The sequence below is a fragment of the Argentina silus genome (genome assembly GCF_951799395.1).
Source record: "Argentina silus genome assembly, chromosome: 1".
NCBI lineage: Eukaryota > Metazoa > Chordata > Actinopteri > Argentiniformes > Argentinidae > Argentina > Argentina silus.
In genome coordinates, this window is record NC_139655.1 from 6,343,207 (window position 1) to 6,368,206 (window position 25,000).

The following is a 25,000-nucleotide window of genomic DNA, read 5'->3' on the forward strand; positions in this document are numbered from 1 at the left end:
ATGACAAAACAACACTGGAGAAGACTAACCTACTGTACCCCAATAGTTACACATCAAGAGAGAGAGACACACACACACAGACACACACACACACACACACAGACAGTCCAGTGACGTGACGCAAAACAAATCATTCATTTGAGTTCCTGGCCTCAACCTTTTTCTCTGCAACTCCTCCGAGCGGAGGCAGCGTTGAGGCATTGAGAGGAGCGGCGGCAGCAGAAGTGGAGAGTTTTAACTCTCTAGGTGTAGACTAGCAGCTGCCACAGCAGGCGTGACGAGGGGGTGTTAGACTCCAGGCTTAATTCAGCCCCTCTCTCTGACAGCCCTCTCAGTGTTGCTAATTAGAGAGGAGGTAATTAGCCCCAGAGGTGCTAGCATCAACTACATTAGCACAGTGACCCGCGCCGCACACTTGTCAGGACGGCCTCACTTGCAGGGGGGGCCCCTCTCCCCCTTCTCACTCTCCCTTGACCTCCCCTCCCGCCCGCCCTCGTTTCTTTTCTCCTCTCCCTTTATTACCTCCATCCTTGACACTAAGTCTCCTAATCTCTCCCTCTCTCCATCTTATCTCTTTCTCTTCTCTTCTCCCTCTCCTCTCCTCAGGTAACCTGGACCTGACCGGGCCTAAGCAGGTGTTCAAGGCGGAGAACAACCCCTGGGTGACCCCCATAGCGGACCAGTTCCAGCTAGGTGTCTCCCATGTCTTTGAATATGTCCGCTCCGAGACCTACAAGTAGTGAGTATACCCCACTAACTCCACTGACTCACACACCCAATACACTGGAGGAGACAGGAGCAGATGATTGGATATGATATAGTGGGGCAGTTTTTGACACACATTGTGTGTGTGCGTGTGGAGCATGTGGAGCATGTGGAGCATGTGTATGTCAAGTGTACTGTGCCCCTCCCTCCCTTCCTGTCTGCCCTCCCTCCCTCCCTGCCCTTGTGGATTTCTAGTGGTGTTAGCGAGTGTGTGTGCTCCTCTGCTCTGAAACCTTTAGTTCTCATTAAGGAGGGACTCCTCGCTGCATGGATCCTTTGGTCTTTCTCCCCATCGAGCTGCTGGACTAGAGAGGGCCACAATGCCACCACAACAAAATCAAATCGTGCCCAGCTCAGCTCCATTATAGACCTGAGAGAGGGCATCCATTACACCAGCAACATTGTACCTTTACACCGCATTGTTCCTCTGCTCAGGAGCATTTTTACCAGCATGCCACAGAACATCCATTCTCAACACATAGGCACAGGACTTGTTTAGAATTAGCATTGAAATGTGCTGGAAATACTATAGAATATCATATGTTGTAATATATAATAAGAATCAATTTTTTTGTGAGAATGTTTAGGCGCTGTTTATGACGTCACCGACTGCCTTGTGGCTATCTGGTAATTGTCTTGAGCCACCCCCCCCCCCACCCCCCACCCCCCCCCCGCGCGCGCCGCCGTGATGCGGTCTCCCACACAGAGCCAAGAGCCAGTCCCAGACATGGACTGCGACTCGGAGCGGGGAGATGATGGATGGAGTAATACAGAGTCAGCCTGTAAAACATGGCTGTCGTGGGGGACTACCGTAGAGACCAGAGCTAACTGCATGAAATAACACACAACAACAACAACAACAACAACAACAACACAGCCATGACGAGCCCTGGAGCTGTCAGAGCCCTGCTCCTGGTTAGGACTCCTGCATGCTAGCTCTTCCTCTCTCCTTTAGGCTCCCTCTGTAGTCTTAACACCTCCGAAAGAAGACCAAGTCAAAGTGTGTCTCTTCTCTCTCTCAACCTGTTGAACCTTACTCTGTCTTCTCATTGCTGTCCTTAGTTTCCTCTTCCTCTACTTATGCCCCCCCCCCCCCCCAATACCCAACTCTTTGTATCCCTCAGTTTATCTCTCTCTCTCTCTCTTTCACATACACTCCCTCTCTCTCTCTTTCACATACACTCTCTCTCTCTTTCACATACACTCTCTCTCTCTCTCTCTCTTTCACATACACTCTCTCTCTCTCTCTCTCTTTCACATACACTCTCTCTCTCTCTCTCTCTCTTTCACATACACTCTCTCTCTCTCTTTCACATACACTCTCTCTCTCTTTCTCTCTCTCTCTCTTTCACATACACTCTCTCTCTCTTTCTCTCTCTCTCTCTCTTTCACATACACTCTCTCTCTCTTTCTCTCTCTCTCTCTCTTTCACATACACTCTCTCTCTCTCTCACATACACTCTCTCTCTCACACACATTTGCTGTAGTACAAGAAAGGAAAATGTTTTGGATATTATAAGGCTAATTTTAGTCACTTTATGCAGGCCAGTTTTATTTCGGAACCTATGTTTCTGGAACAACCCAGTCAGTTTCACTTACTGGCAGTATATATTTAACTATATTTAAGAATCATATCAATTAATATGAGAGCTGGAGGCATTCTGATTTTTGAGGCTGATTGGAGAATGGTATCATTGTAATGGCACGAACCAAAGTCTTTTGAGTGTAGGCCGATACAAAGAGTTTCTAAAATGCATGGTGTAGTTCTATCATTTCTATGCCAAAGATGTAGTCCAGACAGCAACATCACTGGTTGTTCTTGGGAGCCTGCCTGAGGAGAGTTTTGGGGCTAATTGTATGCCAGCATTTCCCTGACAGTGCTTTACAACTGAGGGGAGGAGACGGAGCAAATCCCTCTGTTTGAATGCTTTAACTGCCTGCTGAGCCTATATCTTCAGAGAGCCCCGAACCACACACTGGAACTGATCTTTCTCCACTCTGTGTGTGTGTGTGTGTGTGTGTCTGTGTGTGTGTGTGTGTGTGTGTGTCTCTGCCTTTTACTACATAATTCAAACATACTTACACGCGTGCTGTTCACACACAACACTGCACAGGCGCACAGCACAATATAGTAAGAATGAATATGGTATGCAACAGAATTTATACACATACAGTACATGCATCACTATGGTCATGTCTTTGTCCAGTCTTAGACTCGGGTTGTTGCTGTTAAGAAAAGACTATCTGTCATTCTCATATCCCATACATAGATTATGGGATCACGTTTATGAAGTGAAAAGGTCGGTTTCACTCCCGAGTTTGACAGCCGTTTACTAACGCGGAGGTTTGAAAAACGCTCAATGCTGTCCGCATCAATGATTGTGTTAATCGCCTCTTGTCAATGGAAACGCCCCGTGCTATAAATGGCTACTTAGACAGCCTTAGGCCCAGGCGAACACGTCCCCGGTGCTCACCTCCCCTTCTATTCCTCTCATAAGACATCTCTCCTCATCGATTTGCTGACTCATCGTGACAAATGAGCAGTTGAATATGCTGTCTGAGACTTTATTGTTCTGTATTGACGAAGTCCTCTGCATTTGTTATCAAGAGGAGACAATTGCGACGGCACTCTTGAGCGATGAGTCTCTCTAAAAACTTTGGGAATCAAACAGCGCAGCTTGTATACAGTAATCCTACTGCACTTTGATGTTTTAGCTCTTTCCCATAGGAGGAGAGAACGCAACACCTCTGTAACTCTAGTGCGGGCTTGCAATAATGTGTCAAAGCTTGGAGACAACATTCCAGACATCTAGAAGTCTAATATATGTATGAAGCTTATTCAGAGAAAAGTCAGGTAAGGTTGTCCTCCACCGTAATGTGAGAAATGAAAATGAACAGAGAGAAAACAAGAAAACAACAACTCCTGCACTTGCAGACGTTTCAAAAGTTCAGAGCAATTTATTTATTTTTGGTCTATTTTCAACTTTCTTTGGTTTATGAAAGAAAAAAAAGAAAATTTGCAAGAACTCACTAAGGTATGTGTTGAAGTGTTTGTCTGTGTGCCTCACATATTGAGGCACACAGAGAGTTACAAGTGTCTTTGTGACCCACATTATTTTACCATGGCCATGATTTAGATTAATATGATGAGGAACACTTCATGACTGAATAAGTACTCTCCTATGAAGAGGTTCTGCCCTGCTTGTCTGCTTGTCTGCTTGTCTGCTTGTGTAGTGAGTGTGAGTGTGTGTGTGTCTGTGTGTGACTGTTAACGGGCGGTTAACAGTTATTTTACATTAGACAGGCGATAACAGGCCACAAGGTTTAGTCACACAGAAGGATACCTCCATGGTCCAACAGTTTCATTCACACCTGCCTAAATGTCCTTCAGCTTCCTCAACAGAGGTCTCTCTCTCTCTCTCTCTCTCTCTCTCTCTCATGCAGCACATCAAGCTTCTGATGTCAATCTGGTAATCCTCTGTAAATAACTTTTGATGCCAGAGATAAAATAAACCAAACCTAAAATTTCTCTCTCTCTGTCTGTCTGTCTGTCTGTCTGTCTGTCTGTCTGTCTCTCTCTCTCTATCTATCTATCTATCTATCTATCTCTCTCTATCTATCTATCTCTGTCTCTCTCTCTGTTATACTCACCTTATTTCTCTCTGTCTAACTGACACAAAGTTACAGTGAAGTTAGATGTTCTGTTTTTAATGTCAAATCAAGGGTTTCAGCGGCCTACAGTGTACCAGTGCTGCCACTCTGGCTTGTATCCCTCTGATGGACCATGGAGCAGTGATCATCATTATTACACCCATGCCCCTTTAAAACATGTTACATGTAATTGATGCAATTCAGTTTCTTGATTTTCTTGATTTCTCAGTGCCATGTTAAATGGGATTCAGAGAGTGCAGCGTTTTCCTCCTGGAGATGTGTCTTCAACCCTTCAAAGCTGTTTGTTGGCTTTTAAATGGTGTACACTTGTCAGTTTAGGAACATGTGTTTTAAAGCATAAAGACATGCACTGTTAGATCGGGCTCTCTTCTCCTTCCACCTTATCTTCCTCGGTATAGTACTCAGTGTGTGTGTGTGTGTGTGTGTGTGTGTGTGTGTGTGTGTGTGTACCTTTCATGCATATTTCATATGGTGGCTTGTTAACCTGACAGAAAGAACTGGCGGGACTGACTGACAGCGGCAAAGTGTTAGCCATGGCGTGCTCATAACTCATTAGCATATCGTAAACCCTGTTTCAGCTCCTTTATGCCCCACATCTTTTATTCATCTTCTCTCCTTTTTACCTGTCTCTTTCTCTCCCTCTTTCTCCTTCTCTCTGTCTTTCTCTCTTTCTACTTTTTTCTCTTACTAAATGCTTGTTGATATCCAACCAGTAGACAAGAGAGCGTGATGAGTGTTTGTCACAGCTGTCTGGGCCCAACCAACCAACCCCGTCCCCCTTCCTACACACACACACACACACACACACACACACACACACACACACACACCATCCCTCCACCTCACTCACAAAATCCCAGATGTGTCTTTCTGAGCAAAACCCACTCAACAGTACTGTATGGTAATATCATCAATGGATGATGCTAAGTCTTCCCCAGTCACCACCCCACCGCCACCTCACCCCACCCCACACACACACAAACACACACGCATGGGATAGTGCTTTGACACTATTAGGGTCCCCTGATGTTATGAGAGCAGAGGGTTCATTAGGAACCAATTATGTTCCCATTAACAAGGCGCTGCACACAGACAATACTCAGCACTTCCCCAACCGGCTGAGTCACAATCCAAGAGGGAGCTAATAGTAAACTCAACTGTTGCATCTTGGAGAGTGTAGTCTCTTGGGCAGCTGTGGGAAATGTTGCGCCATGGGTAAAGTAGTCCTCCAGCCTCCCCTGTTGTGTCATGTTGGCACTTAAGTTAGTGTCGTCTCAAGCGTATACCTCAGTGTATAAGTGAATTTAGTTTCACCTTTACAGAGATGGATGGGATTTCACATTTAGCTTAGCAAAATTATTATTTGAGGTTCTAATGGAATAAAACTCTAATTGTCCCCCACGATGAAGTCTCTGTCCGTTCGTATGTCACACGCTTTTACCTCCGACACCACTGACAATTTTGACGAAACTTGGGTGAATGATGCATCTTGCCATACAGATGCAGCGTTTACAAAATGATGCCGTTTGGCTCAATTTTGACGAAACCTGGGTGAATGATGCGTCTTGCCATAGAGGTTGTTAGGAGTTTCAAGGTCATGCCGATTCATCTTGTCAAGGTGCGGCTAAAGTGACAAGATGTTTTTAATGTTAACAACCTAATAGGAGGAGAGAGGAGGAGAGCGCACCTCAGACCTTTTGGCCAATTGTTTTCAAATTAAACTGTCAAATCCTTGGAAATGAATCAAATAAGTACTACAAGCTCCGGTTACTTTTCAGCCCCCTTCAAATCTGTGGACCGCCTTCAAATAAACGCAAAGCTGTCAGAAGCTAGAGTGATAAGGAATCAAATAAGCACTACATGTTCTGTTACCTTTTCAGTCACAATGTATGCTTGAATAATTGTCACAAATTCATTCAAGGGGGAAGCGCTGTGACAACTTCACTGTATACTTGTTAGAAATTGCATCCTGGTAATAGTCGGCCAAGTGTCAGACTTTGTTATTTTGGATGATAACTGAAAAGAATTGAGTGTTGATAAGTAACACCACAGTCAGAGAGAGAAGTAGAGACATGAAATGAAATCCTTCTATGCTAGCTTCCTCTGGTGTACGGTGTATCCAAACACATTTTACTTTAGCATATTTTATCAGGAACGGCTAGCCCTCCTCTGATAATTCTGCTGAATGTGCTCCGAGTCGTTCCAGACTTTCCCTCCTAATTATATTCATGCATTAATGCCCCCGAGATGGGTGCACAGGCGCACACTGGCGATTGGGTAAGGCTGCCGATTGGGTCTCCGCCTCTGAGTGCTGTAGCTGTGATGATTCCCTTTGAACCTGGAGCAATCAGAGACAAAGGCTAGGGGATGGCTGATGAGCTACGCAAACCTCATTAAACTATAGTATTGAAGAGAGACGTTTTAGCTGGTTACCCACGGTGATGGCTTCCATGCCGATTACTTGACATAAGGGTTGGATACTTATTGACGTCCATGGATATGATCAGATTTAAGATGAAGGCATTGTATAGATCTTGGATATGGTTCATATAGTACGTTCAAATTAAGTTTAGTTTTGTTGAAAACATGTATACTGTAGAAGAGGCAGAGGGTGTAGGTCCGTAGGTGGAGGGAAAGATCAGAGGAACCCCATCATTTCTCATTAGCCAGGCCCCAGGGACAACAACTACTAGCACGAGCCAGGGGCCTACTACAGGTTATCAATCAGACGCCTCATTAAGGAGCTCCACCTACGACCTGCCCCTCTCTCTACCTCCACTCCGCCCTCTCTCTCTCTCTCTCACACTCTCTCTCTCTCACACACTCTCTCTCTCTCTCTCTCTCTCTCTCTCTCTCTCTCTCTCTCTGTCTGTCCCCTTAATTACAAGAGGCCAAGGGCCAATCGAGGACCCCAAAAACAGATCTGTGAAACCAAACGGAACCCTACTGTATCACACAGTGGTGTAGAGCAGCATGCATTATTAATTAGCCAATCACTCGTGAGGCATTTTCAGAGCAGATATGTACTCTTGATAGCCTCAGCGATTCACGACTCATTGAATCTCAACACATAAGGTCATCGTTCCCAGCATCCGTCAATGTGGGGTAAACCTTTCACCATTAGATATCACATGTAAAGGAGCCGTTGGAGTGGGATAGCTGGCCCGAATGTTTTTTTTTTTAGATAGATATATTTTGTTTTCTTGGCAGTGGTCAGGTCAGCACAATAGCCAGTTCGATCATCCTTAAGGTTAGAGCTAACGACGGAGCTGGCGCGGAGGAGCGATCTGTCATCGGCCGGCCACCCTGGCTCGTTTGTCATGCGTCTTAATTATTGTCATTTAGACTCATTGAGTCTCCCCATGGATTTCCTGTGACTGTGTCAGTATGGATTTCGTCTGATTCTCGCCGATGGACATTTTTTTCACCCCTCATCATCTCTCTCTCTCTCTCTCTCTCTCTCGCTCGCTCTCTCTCTCTCTGGTTTGTGGGGACAAGATCTGATGCACAGGTTTTGTTGTTATGGGGATTTATGAGCAATCTGCCACAACAAACTCACGATATGCCAAGTCTTTCCTGTCCTCCTCCTCCTTTTATCTTAGTTCACCTTCTGTTTTGTCTATTTTCCCTCTCTCCTCCATTCCCTCTATTTTTATGTATAGTTTTTATATGTACGGTTGTGTGGGCTTCTGATTTGTAAGCACCCCCCTGTCCTTTATCAGATCAATTAACCTCCTGCACATAAATTAAACACACACACACACACACACACACACACACAGGCATACTGTACAATTTCTCTCTCTCTCTCTCACTCTCTCTTTTTACTTCCCATTTTATTTCTCCCTTTCCACCTCTCTCTCACACACACACGGCTGTGTCATGATTAATTAAGCCGTGTGGAATAGCAGAGGCTTATAAAGCTTCTAAGACCACCCGCAGGAATCAAATCCCATTACTTCCCGGCCTAGCTACCCCTTTTTAATTGGCCTTAACTGTTCACAGGGGCCCAATCCCACTCACCTAACCACTCACAGGAATGGGAAATCTTTGTGTTTAGCCAGACCTATAACTGCTGCTCCTACTGCCAATGTACAGTAGTAACAAGGCGCTCTGGTCGGTCGTCATTGATTTTGTGTGTGTGTGTGTGTGTGTGTGTGTGTGTGTGAGAGAGAGAGAGAGAGAGACTGTGTGTGTGAGAGACAGTATGAGAGAATGAATGTGTTTGTGTGTTTGCATATGTGTGTGAGTTCCCCTTGGGCTCTGGCCTCTCCAGTGTACAGCAGACTGTGACGGAGAGCTAGAGAGAGGGAGGGAGGACTAGTCGAGCACAGAGATGGGGGCAGAGGAGAAGGAGGTTGAAGAGGGGTAGAAGGAGAGGGACGAGAAGACTCAGCACAGACTCTCCCTTGGGAGAGGATGTCTACTTTTGAGCTCTTTTGGAGATATACAGACGGAGAAAAAAATATGACTGGTATCAGAGCTCTGAAATGTATCGACTCTTTAATAGTCTTGACAATATAACTACAGTCCACATTAGTGGTAGAAGAGAAGTGATTGCAGGCTCTTTAAATGACATGAGTATTTCTCTGGATGTCTCCTCTGGATGTCTCCCCAGTTTTCTCTTCAGTGGCTCATTGGCATCTCTCATACTTCCTCAGTATTCCATTCATGTTCCTCAGGCATGTCAGTCCTCAGAGACTGTCAGAGAGACAGAGGGAGGGATGGAGAAGGGGGTGGATGGTTTGTTGATACCCCCCACCCCCCACCCCCCAACCTCATCAGACCAGTGTAAAACAAGCCCAATTTACTCCTGACACCAGCTCGCGCGTCTACGTGCCTCTGTCAACTCTGATCCCGTCTGACAAGCCCCAGTCAGATCAGCTTTGCCTCCGTGGATAAACTACCTCCTTCACAGTGCGGTCAGATACATGGCTCTCCCCCAACAACACCACAGTCGTAACACTGTACGACCTCTACAACGCTTGGTCAGTAACAGGATAAAATCACCTGTATCACAGCATGGAGTCACTTTTACCACGTAATGTCGAGTACCACAAACTGTCATGACACGCTATGTCGGGTTCTAAGTCATGCACTTCATGTAGACGTTATGACAACCTTTTTTAAGTTTCACAGACAGACGAGGTTTTCACAAGATGATGGTTCACCTCTGGGCTTTTACATGACTTAGAATGTACTACGTTTCTCTAAGTATGTATTTACCATGTCTCTGTACCCATGGGAACTGCTCATCAATTAAGTATTCTTCCTCTTTAGCGACTGCCCTAATCCGAAGCGCTCCATCATTCATTTGGGTGTATTATTCTCCCCTCTTCAGATTGATTTTTTCTTTATGACACAATGGATCGCTTTTCTCTTCCTCCTTGCATCCCCCTCTTCTGAATCATCCATCAGGCAGGCGCAGCTATAATTATGCAAACACTTGGGCTTGTTATGACAGTGCCGAGTGTGGTGCCCGGACACATATTGACTAAATGAGTAATCCTGCACCTCTTTAAAGGAGCTCCTGCCATCAGTCACCCCCCCCTACCGGTTCCCTTAGACCTCTGCGCTCCACTTTTTACCCCCCCCCCCCCCCCCCCTTTACTCCACCCTCACTTACTGCTCACTTACTGGAAACTCCTCTCCATTGCTTTTTCTCAATTGCTTTTTTTTTTTTATCCCACTGTAGGCCTACTGTATGCTTTTGGCCCAACAGAAGTTGAAAACCAACATTATTCATTTCATAGGCTTTTGAGTAAATGCAGTATGTACAGTTGTAACACCATGTGCCATTCCATTGGTTAAGTCAGGGGTATTGACAACATGACAGAATCTGTCCCTGATCTTGAAAATGCCAGTGAAGTGATTTAAGTGTCTCCTAGTAGACAGAGTTCCCTCTCTGAGGACTGTGGTACTTCCAGACACTTGGGGCCTCAAGGGGCCTACCCCTCCTTGGGCCATCCTGGCACGCCTGGCTGGGCAGCTCTGGAGGATGTTTGGGGAGGGGGGCCTCTCCTAAGCCCCAGGAGGGTGTCATGACATTGGAGAGAGATGCCCCAGTAACCAGTCTCTTCGAGAGATGTCAATCTTCAGTTACACATTGACATTTTTTTATTTGTAGGTTATTTTGGCAGTAGTCGGAATTTGAAATGAATTAGTAAATATTTTATAATTTTGAAATGGTATGGTGTTTGAGAATATGTTTGTGTGTGCGTGCGTGCGTGTGTGCGTGCGTGCGTGCGCGCGTGTGTGTGTCATCTGTCTATCAGCCAGATGGTCCAGGCATGGGCCCTCACAGTAGGGGTGAGAGCAGTAGGTCTGAGCAGAATTTGTTTATGCTGATGAGCTTGTAAAAAAAATATCGCTCTGTCAAAAGTGAAATATTAACTGGCTTCATTATTAATGAAAAATGTGTTTGATATATGCAGGGTGAGCCTGCCATCACCTTGTGTGTGTGTGTGTGTGTGTGTGTGTGTGTGTGTGCGTGTGTGTGTGCGCTTGCGCTTGCGTGTGTGTGCATGCTATGATGCTATGGGATAATTTGTATATAATTGGAGCCTACGGTTCTAAACGTAGCACTGCCTGTAGTATGGTGCGTATGCGTGTGGATTTCATGCAACCCAGTGACATGGGCACTCTATACAAAATGAAAGTGGAACTTAAAAGTACTGCCGCTTTAACAGTTGGCAGGGATATACTAGGGATCTGTGGATGTATACTTCATAGATATATAGTTGTATGAACTATACATTGACCATCCAGACACAAAACGAGAGGTACAGAAATAGTTGCGATATTCTGTAGCTTCTCTTTAACATTCTTCACACACACACACACACACACACACACAGCTGGAGAAACAGTAATTATCAGACATTTTGTCAACATTCAGTTAGGCCTGCCCTTAAGTGTCCAACTCTGCAGGGCACTGCCAATGGGAGTCTCCACTTTATCTGTTTTCCCCATTACAAGCACTTGTCTTCAACCTTACTCTGTCTTCTCATTGCTGTCCTTAGTTTCCTCTTGCTCTTCTAATGCCTCCCAATACTCCCAATACTTTCTGTATCCATCGATCTATCTCTCTCTCTGCATCTGTCTCTCTCTTTCTGTGTCTCTCTTTCTGTGTGTGTCTCTCTCTCTCTCTCTTTCTGTGTGTGTCTCTCTCTCTCCCTCTCTCTTTCTGTCTCTCTGTCTCTCTCTCTCTCTCTTGCTCTCTCTCTCGCTCTCTCTCGCTCTCTCTCTCTCTCTCTCTCGCTCTGTCACTTTGTTCAGCCCCATGGGTAGCTCTCTCTCACACAGAGAGAACGCAGTGGACTGGAAAGGACTCTTTCTCTCCCTCCTTCCTTCCCATCATCACTCTGTCTCTCTCCTTCATTCCCTCCCTCCCTCCCTCTCTCTCTCTTTCCCTAGCCAGAGCGGCCCAGTTCTAAGATAATTGTCTCTTTGTGTATTCCCTTTTCCTCTCTAGGATAATCCTCAGCTGTGGCTGTTTAGTCCTCCGTAGAGGACAGGGAGATGGGATGTGTGTGAAACACTTGATTATGCCCTATTTATGTAGCCCTATTTATTAAAAAAGGGTTTAAATGTTGTAGTAATGTTAAATTAATAGTTGTCAAGCTAATGAGTGGTACATGATAGTTGTTTCTTAGATGCTCAAAGTAGCTCTGTTTATGACGAGACTGAATTGACTTTGATTAGAGATCCAATGATTTCCATTCATTTGAAAATAACACATTTGATCTGATTAGCCTTTCTGAACAGCTAATCAGAACTGATGGCTAATTATGGGTTAATGTGTTGTTGTTGAGGGTTAAGACACAAAGTATGTCTCACATGATGCAGCTGTGACGACAGTGCACTATTGACTGATGGGGAAACTAACACGAGCGAACTTCTGTCTGTTCTCCTCCCCCAGTCTGTACGGACGACACATGCAAGCCAACCCCGAGCCTCCGAAGAAGAACAACGACAAAACCAAGAAGATAAGCCGCAAGCCCCTAGCTGCTAAAAACAAATAAGGAAGAGGAGCTGACCGCTTGTCTGTCCGTGCTGGACCTCACTGCATGTGCCTTTCCCCTTTTTTTCTATTTATTTATCAGAGGAACACATTTTATACTGCTCTATATGTTAATAATGTTACACTAGCACCAGAAATGTAGTCTACCATGCATCTTTCTGAACCTGTCCCACAGGGCTACTGTTTGTCAGCACCGTGTAAAGGCACCAAGGTTCCGACTCAGTCAACCCATTGTGGAGGCTAGCCTACTTTGTCCCTCTATTCATTCAAACCAATTCATAAGTATTTTATTGACCTCGTTGATTGTATCTCAAGCTCATTTGTGAAGCAGTGCAATCTAGTCTGTTGATGTCATACAATTTCACAGATTGACAGACTTTACTCCTCGTTGCCATAGTAACTGTATTGGTTTGTCCTGGCGGGAAACACATTTTTTCTCTATCTATTTGCCTTATGTATTCAAACACAAAAGCGCCTTGCTCAGAACTCTTAGTTTAGCCCTTGTGCTTGTTTTGATTTTAACAAGCAGCGGGTGTAGGGAGGGGGGAGCAGGGCATTGGGAAGCGGTAGTATGGTATCCCAACCCCCGGGGCTCTCTCTGGTGACTCCTCATCTCCTCTGTAGTGAGACAGTGTTGCGTAATGTCTCTGGACTGAGTCGAAGGTGGGATTTTTTAGGGCTTGGGGTCTTAACTCCATCTGTTGGATCCCGCTCTCCAGGGGAGGGGTGTAAAGTCACTGTCTGTTATCTTCCCCTTTGTTTTGGTCTTGTACAGCCTTGTTTTGAGAGAGACGGATATGAATCGCCTATGTCTCTGGTGTTCAATTGTACATGTTCACTATCTCTGGGCTATGACAGACAGCGATGCCCAAAAAACCCAATAGCTAATTTTCACAAGGGCATCAAATGGTTTGTAACAATGGTATGGCCATGTTTCTCCGAATATCAGTCATATAGGAAACAATACTGAAACAGTGTTCTGTCCGGAACTGCACTCTGGTCCTTCAAAGGTGCTGAAAACACGTTTGAAAGATTTTTGATTATATTTCTCCAGTGACTTTGATATCTAGCCAAATATCTGGGACAAACCATAGAATAGCCGGTGATAGCCTCAATCCTTACTGAAAGTTATTTTTAAACTGTCCTCAACATTTCAGCCTAATGTAAATGAAAGAATGTAATCCCTTTTTATCATGCTTTTATCAATCCATGTGCCACAATGTACTGTAAGTTACATTTCCTTGTTAATGACAATTTTAAATAAAGCAATCAATCAATTTTGTTTTAATTGTTTGGACTTGAAAGTGTAATGTGTTTTGAATTGTATTTACATAATGTCAGTTATCAGTTTACTTGACTTTTTCATGAATTAACCCTCGCAACAAAGAACCATAGAAAATATGTGCCATTATCTCTGATTTTGAATCTAAAGTTTACCGTAATATTCAGAGATCTAAACTTCAACTAAAATACATAGTTCATCTTGTATACCTATGCTCTGTATACAACATAAAAACTCTGGATGATTCATATTGACTGTACGACTAGAAATATGTCACACCACCAACATTTACCAAAATGGTTCTTTGTTGCAAGGGTTCAAATGCGGGAGGAACTTGAGACATGCCGACTCACCAGAGGGGGACGGGAGCACAGTACAGTATGAAAGTGAAGAATGCGAGGTGGCATTTGACAGTACTTGAAGCTGGCCTAGTGAGCTTGATATGGGGATAAACAACCATGCTGCTGCATGATGGATCTAATTAGAGCAGAATGACATAGTCTTTAGCTTCTTGATGTTAATTTCAACTGATGAGATATGGTATGTTGGTGAGGAAAACATGTTTGTTTGTCTGTTAAAACCTCATGGGAGATAGGTATACTGTGGTAGGTATACTGTGAGCGCTAGCAGAGATGGGGGGGGGAAAAAGGGTTAAATAAAAAGGCAGGTGAGGAGACGGATGATGGAGATCAAACATCCTGGATGTCCTCCACCCTTCCCCTGGCCTGTTGTCATGACGGCAGAGGGGATGAGCTCTCCATACCGCTGACCTTTCAGCACCGTCTCTACTGGTAACATGAGCTGATGACTCTTATGGATGAGTGCTTGGCTCTGAGGCACTGTGTGAGCCTCCTTGACACACACCCCATGCCCCACACCGTTCAGACCAGAGTTGTATTCATCTGTGTGTGTGTGTGTGTGTGTGTGTGTGTATGTGTGCGTGCGTGCCTGCATGTGTGTATGAGAGTGCATGTGTATGTGAGTGAGAAAGAGAGAGGGAGATAAGTGTGTGTGTGTGTGTGTGTGTGTGAGTGAGAGAGAAAGAGAGAGAGAAAAAAAAGTGTGAGTGTGTATGCGTGTGCGTGTGCGTGTGCGTGTGCAGCTACCATGGGGCTGCCTGTCCTGCTCATTCACACACCATGCTCACGAGCACAGCAGGCACATCTGTCCTGCTCATATAGCATGGGGCAGATACACAGGCCCTGCCATGCAGTCACACTCCCCACTTCTCTCACACAATCCACCACCCCTTGTCTTCCACACATCACCACCTCATCTTTCGTCATTATTCCTCTCTCATTCAAACATCACCTCACAATTGATACCCACCTCATTTTTCCTCCACACTTGCACTTCTCCTCCTAAATCTAGTATGCACGCACGCACACACGCACACACGCACACACACATCCTACAAGTCCATCCGTGAGAGACTTTTAGCAATGAAATTATCTGGAAACTCAGGAGTCCGATTGGGGTGGTTTCAAAGTTTGCAGAGGGTATTGGCCATTCATTATAGCCCAGACAGTTTCAAGCTAATCCATCTCAGCAAGTACCTTCTATAATGGCAATCTGACCCATCCTCTATTACTGTTCAATGGTTGTGTCAGTGTCCATTAGAAGTTGGATGCTCGACTGAAAAATTAACCTCGTCATGGGAATACATTAACACGTCATTATGTGAATGCTATATCAGTCAACGGCAAGCAATTATCCTCTGACCTTTTCAAACGATTGTTGTTTTTAAACATTACTGCAATTCAACAACATCCAGCCCCCTGGAATTTTGTAAAAGTCATTACCTCCTTGTTTTCTCTTGTTTTGTTTCCTTTTTTTTGTTGTTGTTCACCCCTCCCTCCTTAAGCAGATGTTATTCCTCATTCCTTCTTCTCGATTCATCTCACGGCTTCAAGGACACAATGGGTCCCCAGCTAACCAAGGCCATTGATTTTTACTAGGTGATTTATAGGATGGATTGTGTGTTAGGGCAGTCCTGATTGGCTAGGGGCCTGCTCCATGCCACCTTAATGGAAGAGGTGGTGCAGGGGCAATGGGTACACAGGCACTATGCCACCCAGGTCATGCCAGTCTAGGCTACAACATGGAGCCATCCCTTAGATGTGTGCATGCATCTTCTGTTATACCTCCCAGCGAATGACCCTCTCATCCTCAAGATGTAGACACAATCTTGAATTAATCTATAACAAATCAGGGGAACTGACTGACTGTTGGGGGGAAGGAAGTGATTGCATGTCAGTCTGCATGAGGAAAAGCAACTGAATGAGTCTTAAAGGGACACTTCACCATTTTTACCTTTACATCTCCAGCACCATACCATTGTCTACATATGTGAAAATGCTCTACGTTCTGTAGTCAAAAAGGTAAGAGAAAGGGTCCTAAGGAAATTATCCTCTATGATGTAATTGCGGGAAAAAAACTACAACCACAAACTGGAAACTAGCTGGAAACAAGTTGTAGTTTAAAAAATTCAGGGGTAATTTCCTTTTCCTTTTCTCTTATCTTTTTGATACCTAATATACAACGGCTTTACACTGGCAGCAACCATTTTGACAACAAGAGATGGTGCTAGTGGATTTTTCATGATATTTATCGTATTGGTTTATGCCCTCCGCCTATAAAAGTAGTTTATAAAACTATTACCGTAGTTAGGGACGCAGGTTGGTTAATAGTTCTGGAACGCATGCCATTTCACCATAGTTAGGGACGCATTTTGGTTGATAGTTCTGGAACGCGTGACATATCACCAGAGTTCGGGATGCAGGTTGGTTGATAGTTCTGGAACGCGTGACATTTCACCAGAGTTCGGGATGCAGGTTGGTTGACAGTTCTGGAACGCATGGTCTAATATGATTGGCACAACAACCCAGAAACTCATCTCTACCTGGCTGGCTTATAAAAGCTACCTAGCCAGTTCGGTTTTTGAGTGTAGCAGCATACGGATGACCAAAACAACCATGCATGATCTATTATTGTCAGAATCCTTCCATTGGTATGGCAACGTTTTCAATATTGAAAAAACGCTTTAAAAAAGCTACAATATCCTTAAGAGTGTTTATGGCGTATGTATACATTTTGCAAGTGAAAGTGATAAGGTAGCTTCTCCGCCAATCACAATGCTTGATTTGATCAACTCGTTGTATAATTAAGAAATAATAACAGTATATTCTAAAAAATTATAATAAGTGATTTATCTTCAATATTGTCACAGGTGCGGGGAGTTGTTAGGCATTACGCTCAGTGGAATATCAGCTAACCCTTACCAAGTGACAATATTGACATAAATCACGGCATCGAGGGCATTATTGCTTTTATACAACGGTTACACAACGAAACCGAAAGTTGTGACATGTAGTTATTTTGTAATAGATGGTTTTCTGCCCTGCGCTCAGAGGGAACGTGACACACTAATCTACTGCACCTAGGAATATCATAACAAGTGATTTAACCGTGACATTATCGTTATTAAATTACGGCTTCGAACGGCTCTCGCAAATGACAATGCTTGTATTCATCAACTCATTGTTTAACAGATGATATTCGCACTCTTCTGGCTGTGTGACAGCAAACGAGACTGCAGGTCTCATATTTAACGTTGTCTTGGAACTCCGTTATCTGCAATTGATTGAATTGGGGCCAGTGTTCCATCATATGGTGGTGGTGACAATGCCGTATCAGCAACGCAGCTGAAGACAGGGCGCGTTACTTTTACGCATTTTTGTTCGAATAAAGATATATGCACCCAGGGCAGTCCATACATTGCACTTCCACAACTGTGTTTGTGGTAACAACCTGTTGATTATGCCAAGAGAGCCTTGCAAAATAGGCCCATGCTTACAACTAAATGTACCCTATCGTTGGCTGTCACAGTGCCAAACAATACTTCCAGTTTGCATTTGTGCTTACCATAGCCCTGCAGGGTTATTCATCTTTTGCTGTTATGCTATTGACAGAAGTGTCATTTTAATGATTGCTCTGTTACCTTCAACGCTCATTTTCAGGGACTTGTACAATGCATCAACTGGGTCTACTCAATAATTGCATTTTTGGTGGTGTAATGACCTGGGACCGTGGTTGGTTTGATCTAAGTGTCATCAATACGCATTCTACGATTGACTCATTGCCTCAATGTCCTTGGTCTCATCTGGGAGATAATGAGGTCGGATTTACATGTAGGCCTACACTGTATATCAATTTAATAATCTATGTGTCAGATAATACCTGTTGTATATTAATGATCTGTTGATTTTATCAACATGCCACGATAGTTATCCACCCGTTACTAGGGTACGTTTTTCCAGTCAAATGATTGGTAATTTATTTTCCCTAAATAAATTATTTATAATAACGTTGAACTTCGTCTAGGGCCTGATTGCGTCCCTACATCTGTGCCTTTGGTTCTAATAGTGCCGAGCGAGATATCAAGATAACGGAATGGGTGGTGTCAGTTGGCACTACATTTCCATCTTTTATAAGACGGCGCGCTGTCTTGCCCTCCCTCTCTTGTCTTCTCGCTGTGTAGCCGACTGGGCTCACAACTCTGTCCGCGAGCTGAGGCACTGCGCTCTCACCGTAGGGCTTGATGATATCATCCACTGGTAGACAGAAGACCGGAGCATAGTTTATGTGCTATTCCCTAGCCAACTCATCTGGACTGTGTACACAGTGGTAGGCGCAAGATAGACTGTTTGACTTTGGAAATAATCCGCGCGCGTCTGAGGATAAAAGAGCGGGTTCTGCACACGTGGCTGCAGGGCTTTCAAGTACAGCCACCGCCTCACAGAGATGCTGAAGACAGTAGTTTTTTAAATCACTGACGGCTACAGCGCGAACAGCCTGAAAAGGGCTGAACTTTTCGATTCAGTGAGAGACTTGAATAAGCAAACATCAGCACAAAAAGTGAAGAGGGAAAGAGAAAAAAAGACGCGCAGGGGGCTTGGCCCAAAAAAGTTCATTAACATTAACATTACCAACAAACCAAAAGTGGCTCTCTATTTTTTTCTGGCTAAAGGGGTACCTCATCAACCAGCAAGATTTCGCCCAAAAGCAGACAAGAGGATCGTCCTGCGCTGACGAGACTGGTCGGCAGGAAGCGGCTAATAGCGGCCGGGGTTCTCGGAGTCGTCATGGTGTTAGTGTTGGTGATTCTGATCCCAGTTCTGGTCAACTCTGCTGGAACTTCGGCGCACTATGAGATGCTCGGAACCTGCAGGATGGTGTGCGATCCATACGGTACAAAATCTCCGACCAGCACCGCCTCGGCAGACACGGTGCGAGACAACAGCCTCATACAGTCTTTACCAACTTTTATACAAGGTCAGAAAGGAGAGCCTGGTCGGCCGGGAAAGGCGGGCCCCAGGGGCCCCCCTGGTGAATCTGGCCTGCCCGGTCCGGCCGGGCCACCCGGGGAGAAGGGGGAGGCAGGTCGGCATGGACTGCCCGGGCCACCTGGACCCAATGCCGCGGCTGGGGCTATCAGCGCGGCCACTTACAGCACCGTGCCCAAAATCGCGTTTTACGCAGGTCTTAAGAAGCAACACGAAGGGTATGAGGTGCTGAAATTCGACGATGTGGTGACAAACCTTGGTAATCATTACGACCCCACGACTGGGAAGTTCACCTGCTCTATACCTGGGATATACTTCTTCACTTACCACGTCCTGATGCGCGGAGGGGACGGGACCAGCATGTGGGCAGATCTGTGCAAAAACAATCAGGTAAAGGAGCGTCTACACCGATAAATAAAAAGAGCGCATATTTGAATGCCCACTGGCCATTTCCATGTAAACTTTTATCACTTGTGACTTGAATAGCCTGTAACAAAGCGTTTAAGTCATCCGGGTTTTTTTTGTTGAAACGTTCTTAATCAGATTTTCCGGCATATTAGCACAATAGCAAACATTACTTTTGATTTCAATTGTTTCGTTGTAAACTCAACATGCATGATGAATAGGTGTTAATTTGCAAAATCACCAAAGCACATCGAGTGGGCTGCTACGGTAAACAGAAGTGACACGTTTCCACTAGCATTTCTCAAACATTGATAGGACTTGTTCGCTCGTGCGCGCACTGAGAGGTGTCGCATGGATGCCTGATTTAATTGATGTATAGCAGCCTAGCGGGGCAGCGTTTGGGAAAGTGGACTTATCAATACATTTATCAAACCAAATAGTTAACGAAAAGCCACGAAAAGCCGTATTGACTGGCATCCACTAAGTGAGTTAAGTGAATGACAGTAAATATGTAGTTTAACACAGTCAATTGGAGATGACAGGCCTAATGCTTTTAGAGGGCTTTCTTGTTTAGAATAACACATATAACAAATATACGTAGGGCCTAGATGTTCACCACTTCTGTCATGGCCATAGTATCAACATATTAGTTCTGGATATTTCATCCTGTTTATGATATTTGTGAATAATAAAAAAAATATATATATATATATTATTATTATTATTATTATTATTATTTCACCCTAAATGATATAGGATCACCTAATATGAAATTGGAAACGGTCTAATAGAATGCTATTCTTTCATTCTTCAACATGTTTTAACCATTAGAATTGTGAGCCACTGATCAGTGGATACACAGAGAGCCTGTCAGGGAGCAGATCTAATCCGTATCCCCTCGGGGAATCCTGTGTCACTGTGGCACTGTTAGTCTCCACGATTCACAGAGCCCGCTTTGCCAACCGCATAGCTGTCGAAGGCGACCGCTCGCTCTTTGCGCCTGCGATGCTTTATCCTGCCCAACACAACCACGGAACAATCAATTCACAACACCAAGTGGCATTGCTTGAAGCACACTGCTAGTCCTACTTTTTGGTGCAATTAACACATCGAGAACATGCACAGAAATTGTGAGAGTTTAAGGTTTTTTTCTTTTCGTTTCTTTTCTTTTTTTTAGATATTTGTTTAGGAATTGCCCATACATTAATGCCATTTCTGTAGGCAAGTTATTTTTTTCTCCATGATTACTACAATACAGTCCACGTTGCCAAATGAAGTTATTACAATAATGAATTAACACGTGATATCTTGATGAAGTTTAATTTAACTTATGGGTAATGATCATTCATGTAGTGAGAATAATATTTTTTCGCCATATCCGCTTGATAACTAGGCCTATATGCTAAAAGGTCGAGCAGATGTTTCAGCTCTTTTGTGAAACTGCGTGAGGCGGATTTACACTTTTGGCATCTATATGCCTCTTCAAAATCCAAGTTATTATTATTATTATATTTGTTTTTGATCTACTGTAATTAGTTGTGTGTAGGCCATTAACAGTGCAGTGACTGGAAGAGGCCAGTCAGACACCCACACCACCGACGAACGGGTATGGTGGAGCTGTCCTTGGTGCTAAAACGTTTACCGCATCGTTTTTTTTCTTAAGCTCATGTAGTATTATTTACTTACTGAGATAAAATGTTTTATAGATATAATTTATATTAGAGAAGACTACACTTTGTTTGTGGCAGCTCACTTGGTGTGTATTCCTCTAGGTCCGTGCCAGTGCCATTGCCCAGGACGCTGACCAGAACTACGATTATGCCAGTAACAGTGCTGTGCTGCACCTGGAGCCAGGAGATGAGATCTACATCAAACTGGATGGGGGCAAAGCCCATGGGGGCAACAACAACAAGTACAGCACCTTCTCTGGATTCATCATCTATGCCGACTAGGAGCTGGGACCTATAGCCTCATCCCTCAGTCCTCCACCACACCCCCTCCCTGATTTCTCCAACCCTCTTCCTCAACCTCTTCCTCCTCCTCCTCTACCCCTGCTCCTCCATTCATCTCCAGGGTGGGGCCAGAGGGTGGGGTCAGTGGACATGCCCACCCCCACCCCTCTGATTCTGACTGGATGGAAAGCTGATGTGCTGATGAGGGCGAGGCTCTTCTCACCAGGGAAATGAGTGTCATCCAGTCCTACTCTGGAGCCAAAACTACCTGAGGGACCTGTGTGTAAACAAAATTAAAAAAAAAAAAAAAAAAAAAAAAATCTACAGCAGAAAAGTTCAAAACATGAATTGTAAGTCAAAAAGATTGTGTTGGCCTTCTACCACCAAAGCAGTTACTGGCGTATATCTTTCTTTTTGTGTAGTTATACAAATAATGCCTAATCGTGTATGTTTTTATAACACAGAACCTGAGAAGATTATGTGCAATAATGTCCATAATGATAGCAATCATTGTCCAATATCCTTGCTGTGCGTGCCATGTTAAAAACCTCTTCCAAGACAATTTATTCTGATTGTTGCCAGGCAACTCTGATGCTTAAATGTTGTAGAGAGAGGGTGGGTGGGGTGGGGGGGGGGGGGGGGGGGGGGTGAAGACTTAATCTTAATACCTTTATTTATTTATTTTTCTTGCTAATGGAAATGGACAGTATTTATTGATCACTTAAAACTCTATAAATAGTTTGGGCCAAATGCTCCCTTTCCCTAATGGACAGGCCTTAAAAACCTTGTCAGAGTTGCTTGTGGTTATAGCAGACACAATTTTTATTTACACCATATGTTCATTAAAGTTGTTACTGTATACTATATTTTCAGTCAAAACCAGACAACTAGCCCATGAATCCTCAACCACAGTGTGAAGTATTGGAATGCTACTGAAAGCACTATGCAGACATGGAGTACGGCTATGTAAATGTATATGTCTCCTAAAGAGAGTTTAAGAGTGTGGATATCACCACTGAGTTCCTGTGTAAATATTGCAGTGATTACATTGTTCATATTTTTCTCTCTAGTATTGTACACATGTTGAAAGAGCAGGATAACCGCTTTGTAGAACCATAATCTACTCAATGGGGACATGCGTCATTTGATGGTCCGAGTCCTGTCGTTATTACCAATGCCTGAGAGAAATGTAGTGTACATATGTGTGTGACAATAAGAGAACTCGACACATGCTTCTTTTGTCTTTCCAGAATACACTTCACCTGTACACTGTTTAGTCAAAACCATCTTTCCATTAAATGGACAAATCTGATCAGATGGGTGTATTTATTCATTTTTTCTGATTAATGCATACATGACTATTAAAAACAAATGTCTGGTTGGGTTACAAGAGTGTTGTCATGAATCTGGACTGTGCACTGTCACTGTATGGCTACGTGTGGTTTATTACCACATTGGTTTGTTGATTGAGGGTTTTTAAGCAAAGCGATGTTGCCCCTGGCTTCTCTTGTTCCCGATCATTCTGATAGCGTAGCATCAGGCCACCATGTCTGCTCCTGTACAGAATTGATTCTAGCCTTGTCCTAATGGAATACGTACTTTCACAGTTTATTCACTTCATCATCACTCCAAGAGCTCTCACAGTGTGGCAGAAAGAGGCTTTCATTCCAAAGGCTTTTGTCCCCTAGAGCAGAACTTGTGTGCCTTTCAAGGTGTGAATGGTGAAGTGTGGAACACCACGTTGGCTGTTGAGGAAACAGCAGGAGGTTGAGTGAGGACCACTCGGTCATTGGCATGGGCTGGCGTGTGTCACGCCCAAGTCTCTCTCGTGTCTCTCTCAAGTCACTTATCGGGCATCATAGGTTTGATATGAGTCACTCTCTCTCCCTGACTCACCACAGAGTTCCATAGGGCCATACGGGCGCTTCAGGAGCCATTTGTGCAGAAAACAACATTGGACAGTCTGAGAGGAGGAGAGGAATGGAGTGAGGGGGGTGCTGAAGGAGAGGCAGAGCGGTGTCAAGGAAGACAATGTGGCGGGCTCACACCTCTGTTAGCGAGCCAGATGGAGACTCAGTCTAGCTGGCGGTACCATTCTTTGATAAGGACAGGACAGGACAAGACCACGTGGGGTGAAAACAGACCCCCCCCTATAGGACACAGGGGGAGGGAAGGCTTGCACACACAGTCATCAGATAGTATCCTCATGACTACCATGTCATTACATACTGTTTAAAAAAATACAAAATAATAATAATGTAAGCTATGCTTATTGATGAAGTTGATGCTGCTACTGGGAGCCGGTGCTCTTAAATTGTTATTTAAATCTCTTTTTTTTATTTTATTTTTTTACCTATAATCTATCTGTGCATGTAATAATCTTGTATGATTCATATGGATCCATGTTTCGGATGACCTAATCATAATCCCTGAAAGATTATGTGATCAGGCCAGTTAGTGAGCAAAAGGTCAGAGGTCATCTATCTGTGTGCAGAGCTAAATAACCCTGCAGTCAGTACTGTTCCTACCTCCCACACACACAGACACAGACACAGACACAGACACAGACACACACACACACACACACACACACACACACACACACACACACACACACACCAGAGGTGAACCTGTGATCCATATCTCAGTGTTTTAGTACAGTGACTTTATTCATCTTTACAATGACCCTCTTTGATGCGTACAGCCTGTGTACGACATACAGTACAAGAGGAGTTAAATGACAGCAATACCTTCAAACTAAGGTGCAGGTGGAAAGTGATCTTACTTTTTCCATTTAGTCACGGTCATATCTTTAAACCAACAAAGCTGTCATGGTCTTCAGATCAGTGCTGATTCTACGTCATTGCAATCCAATTTACACGTTTGCTCTCTCACTAAAACACTTTAAATCCAATCAAATTAGGCTCATTCTCCTTTGTTCAGAGTAAACCAAGGACATCTGTGCCATGCCCAAACTTGCGATTCCTTCTGTGTCTTTCCTTGATGGAGGGCTTTAATAATAATATTGTCCAGGTTGTGATTGCTCCTGTGTGGCCGTCATTCATCACCCAGAGTCCTGTGTGCGGTGCCACCTGTTCAGAAGGCTGACTCTGAGTGTCCTTCATTAGGATCTGTCTGTCCCTGAGTGGGCATTAATCACACATGAGTCACCAGCAGGGAGACTGGGGGACAGGGAGACAGGGGGACAAGGGACTAGGGCAACATCTCTGTCTGTCCCCAGGCTCAAGACAGGGGCCTATCTTGCACATCATATAAAAGACTTGTGAAGTATTGAGTCATATATTGAGTCATATATATATGACTCAATATATGAAATTTAAGAAATCAATTTACTGATCCTCTCTCACTGTCCGATATTCTTTCACTACCTGAAGCTAGACGTCCACTGAAACACAACCACAATACTCCACTGCCCCCTTTTCCTGTTGTGCTGCCCCAGAAAATAGCTAATCATCCTACTTCTCTGTTCTCTTCACCTCTTCTTTTCCATTGGCTAAGCCACGGTCCACCAAGTGTAAAAATAACACTGTCTACA

The 25,000-nt window shown here is 44.2% G+C and overlaps 2 protein-coding genes across 2 annotated transcripts in view; both read left to right on the forward strand.

Moving 5' to 3' along the window:
- Positions 1–12,551, forward strand: part of rsu1 (Ras suppressor protein 1) — a 22,243-nt gene extending 9,692 nt beyond the window's left edge. The window contains exons 8-9 of the mRNA XM_083672519.1: positions 607–739; positions 12,359–12,551. Of these exons, the coding sequence (XP_083528645.1) occupies positions 607–739; positions 12,359–12,461 (236 nt within the window). The 3' untranslated portion in view covers positions 12,462–12,551. The remainder of the gene's footprint in view (positions 1–606; positions 740–12,358) is intronic.
- Positions 12,552–18,793: 6,242 nt separating this feature from the next.
- Positions 18,794–21,444, forward strand: c1ql3a (complement component 1, q subcomponent-like 3a; the record flags this gene model as incomplete). Its single annotated transcript, XM_083678812.1, has 2 exons — positions 18,794–19,477; positions 21,265–21,444. Exons 1-2 carry the CDS (start codon positions 18,887–18,889, stop codon positions 21,442–21,444), a joined length of 771 nt encoding a protein of 256 aa, XP_083534938.1. The 5' UTR covers positions 18,794–18,886.
- Between the last annotated feature and the right edge of the window lie 3,556 nt (positions 21,445–25,000).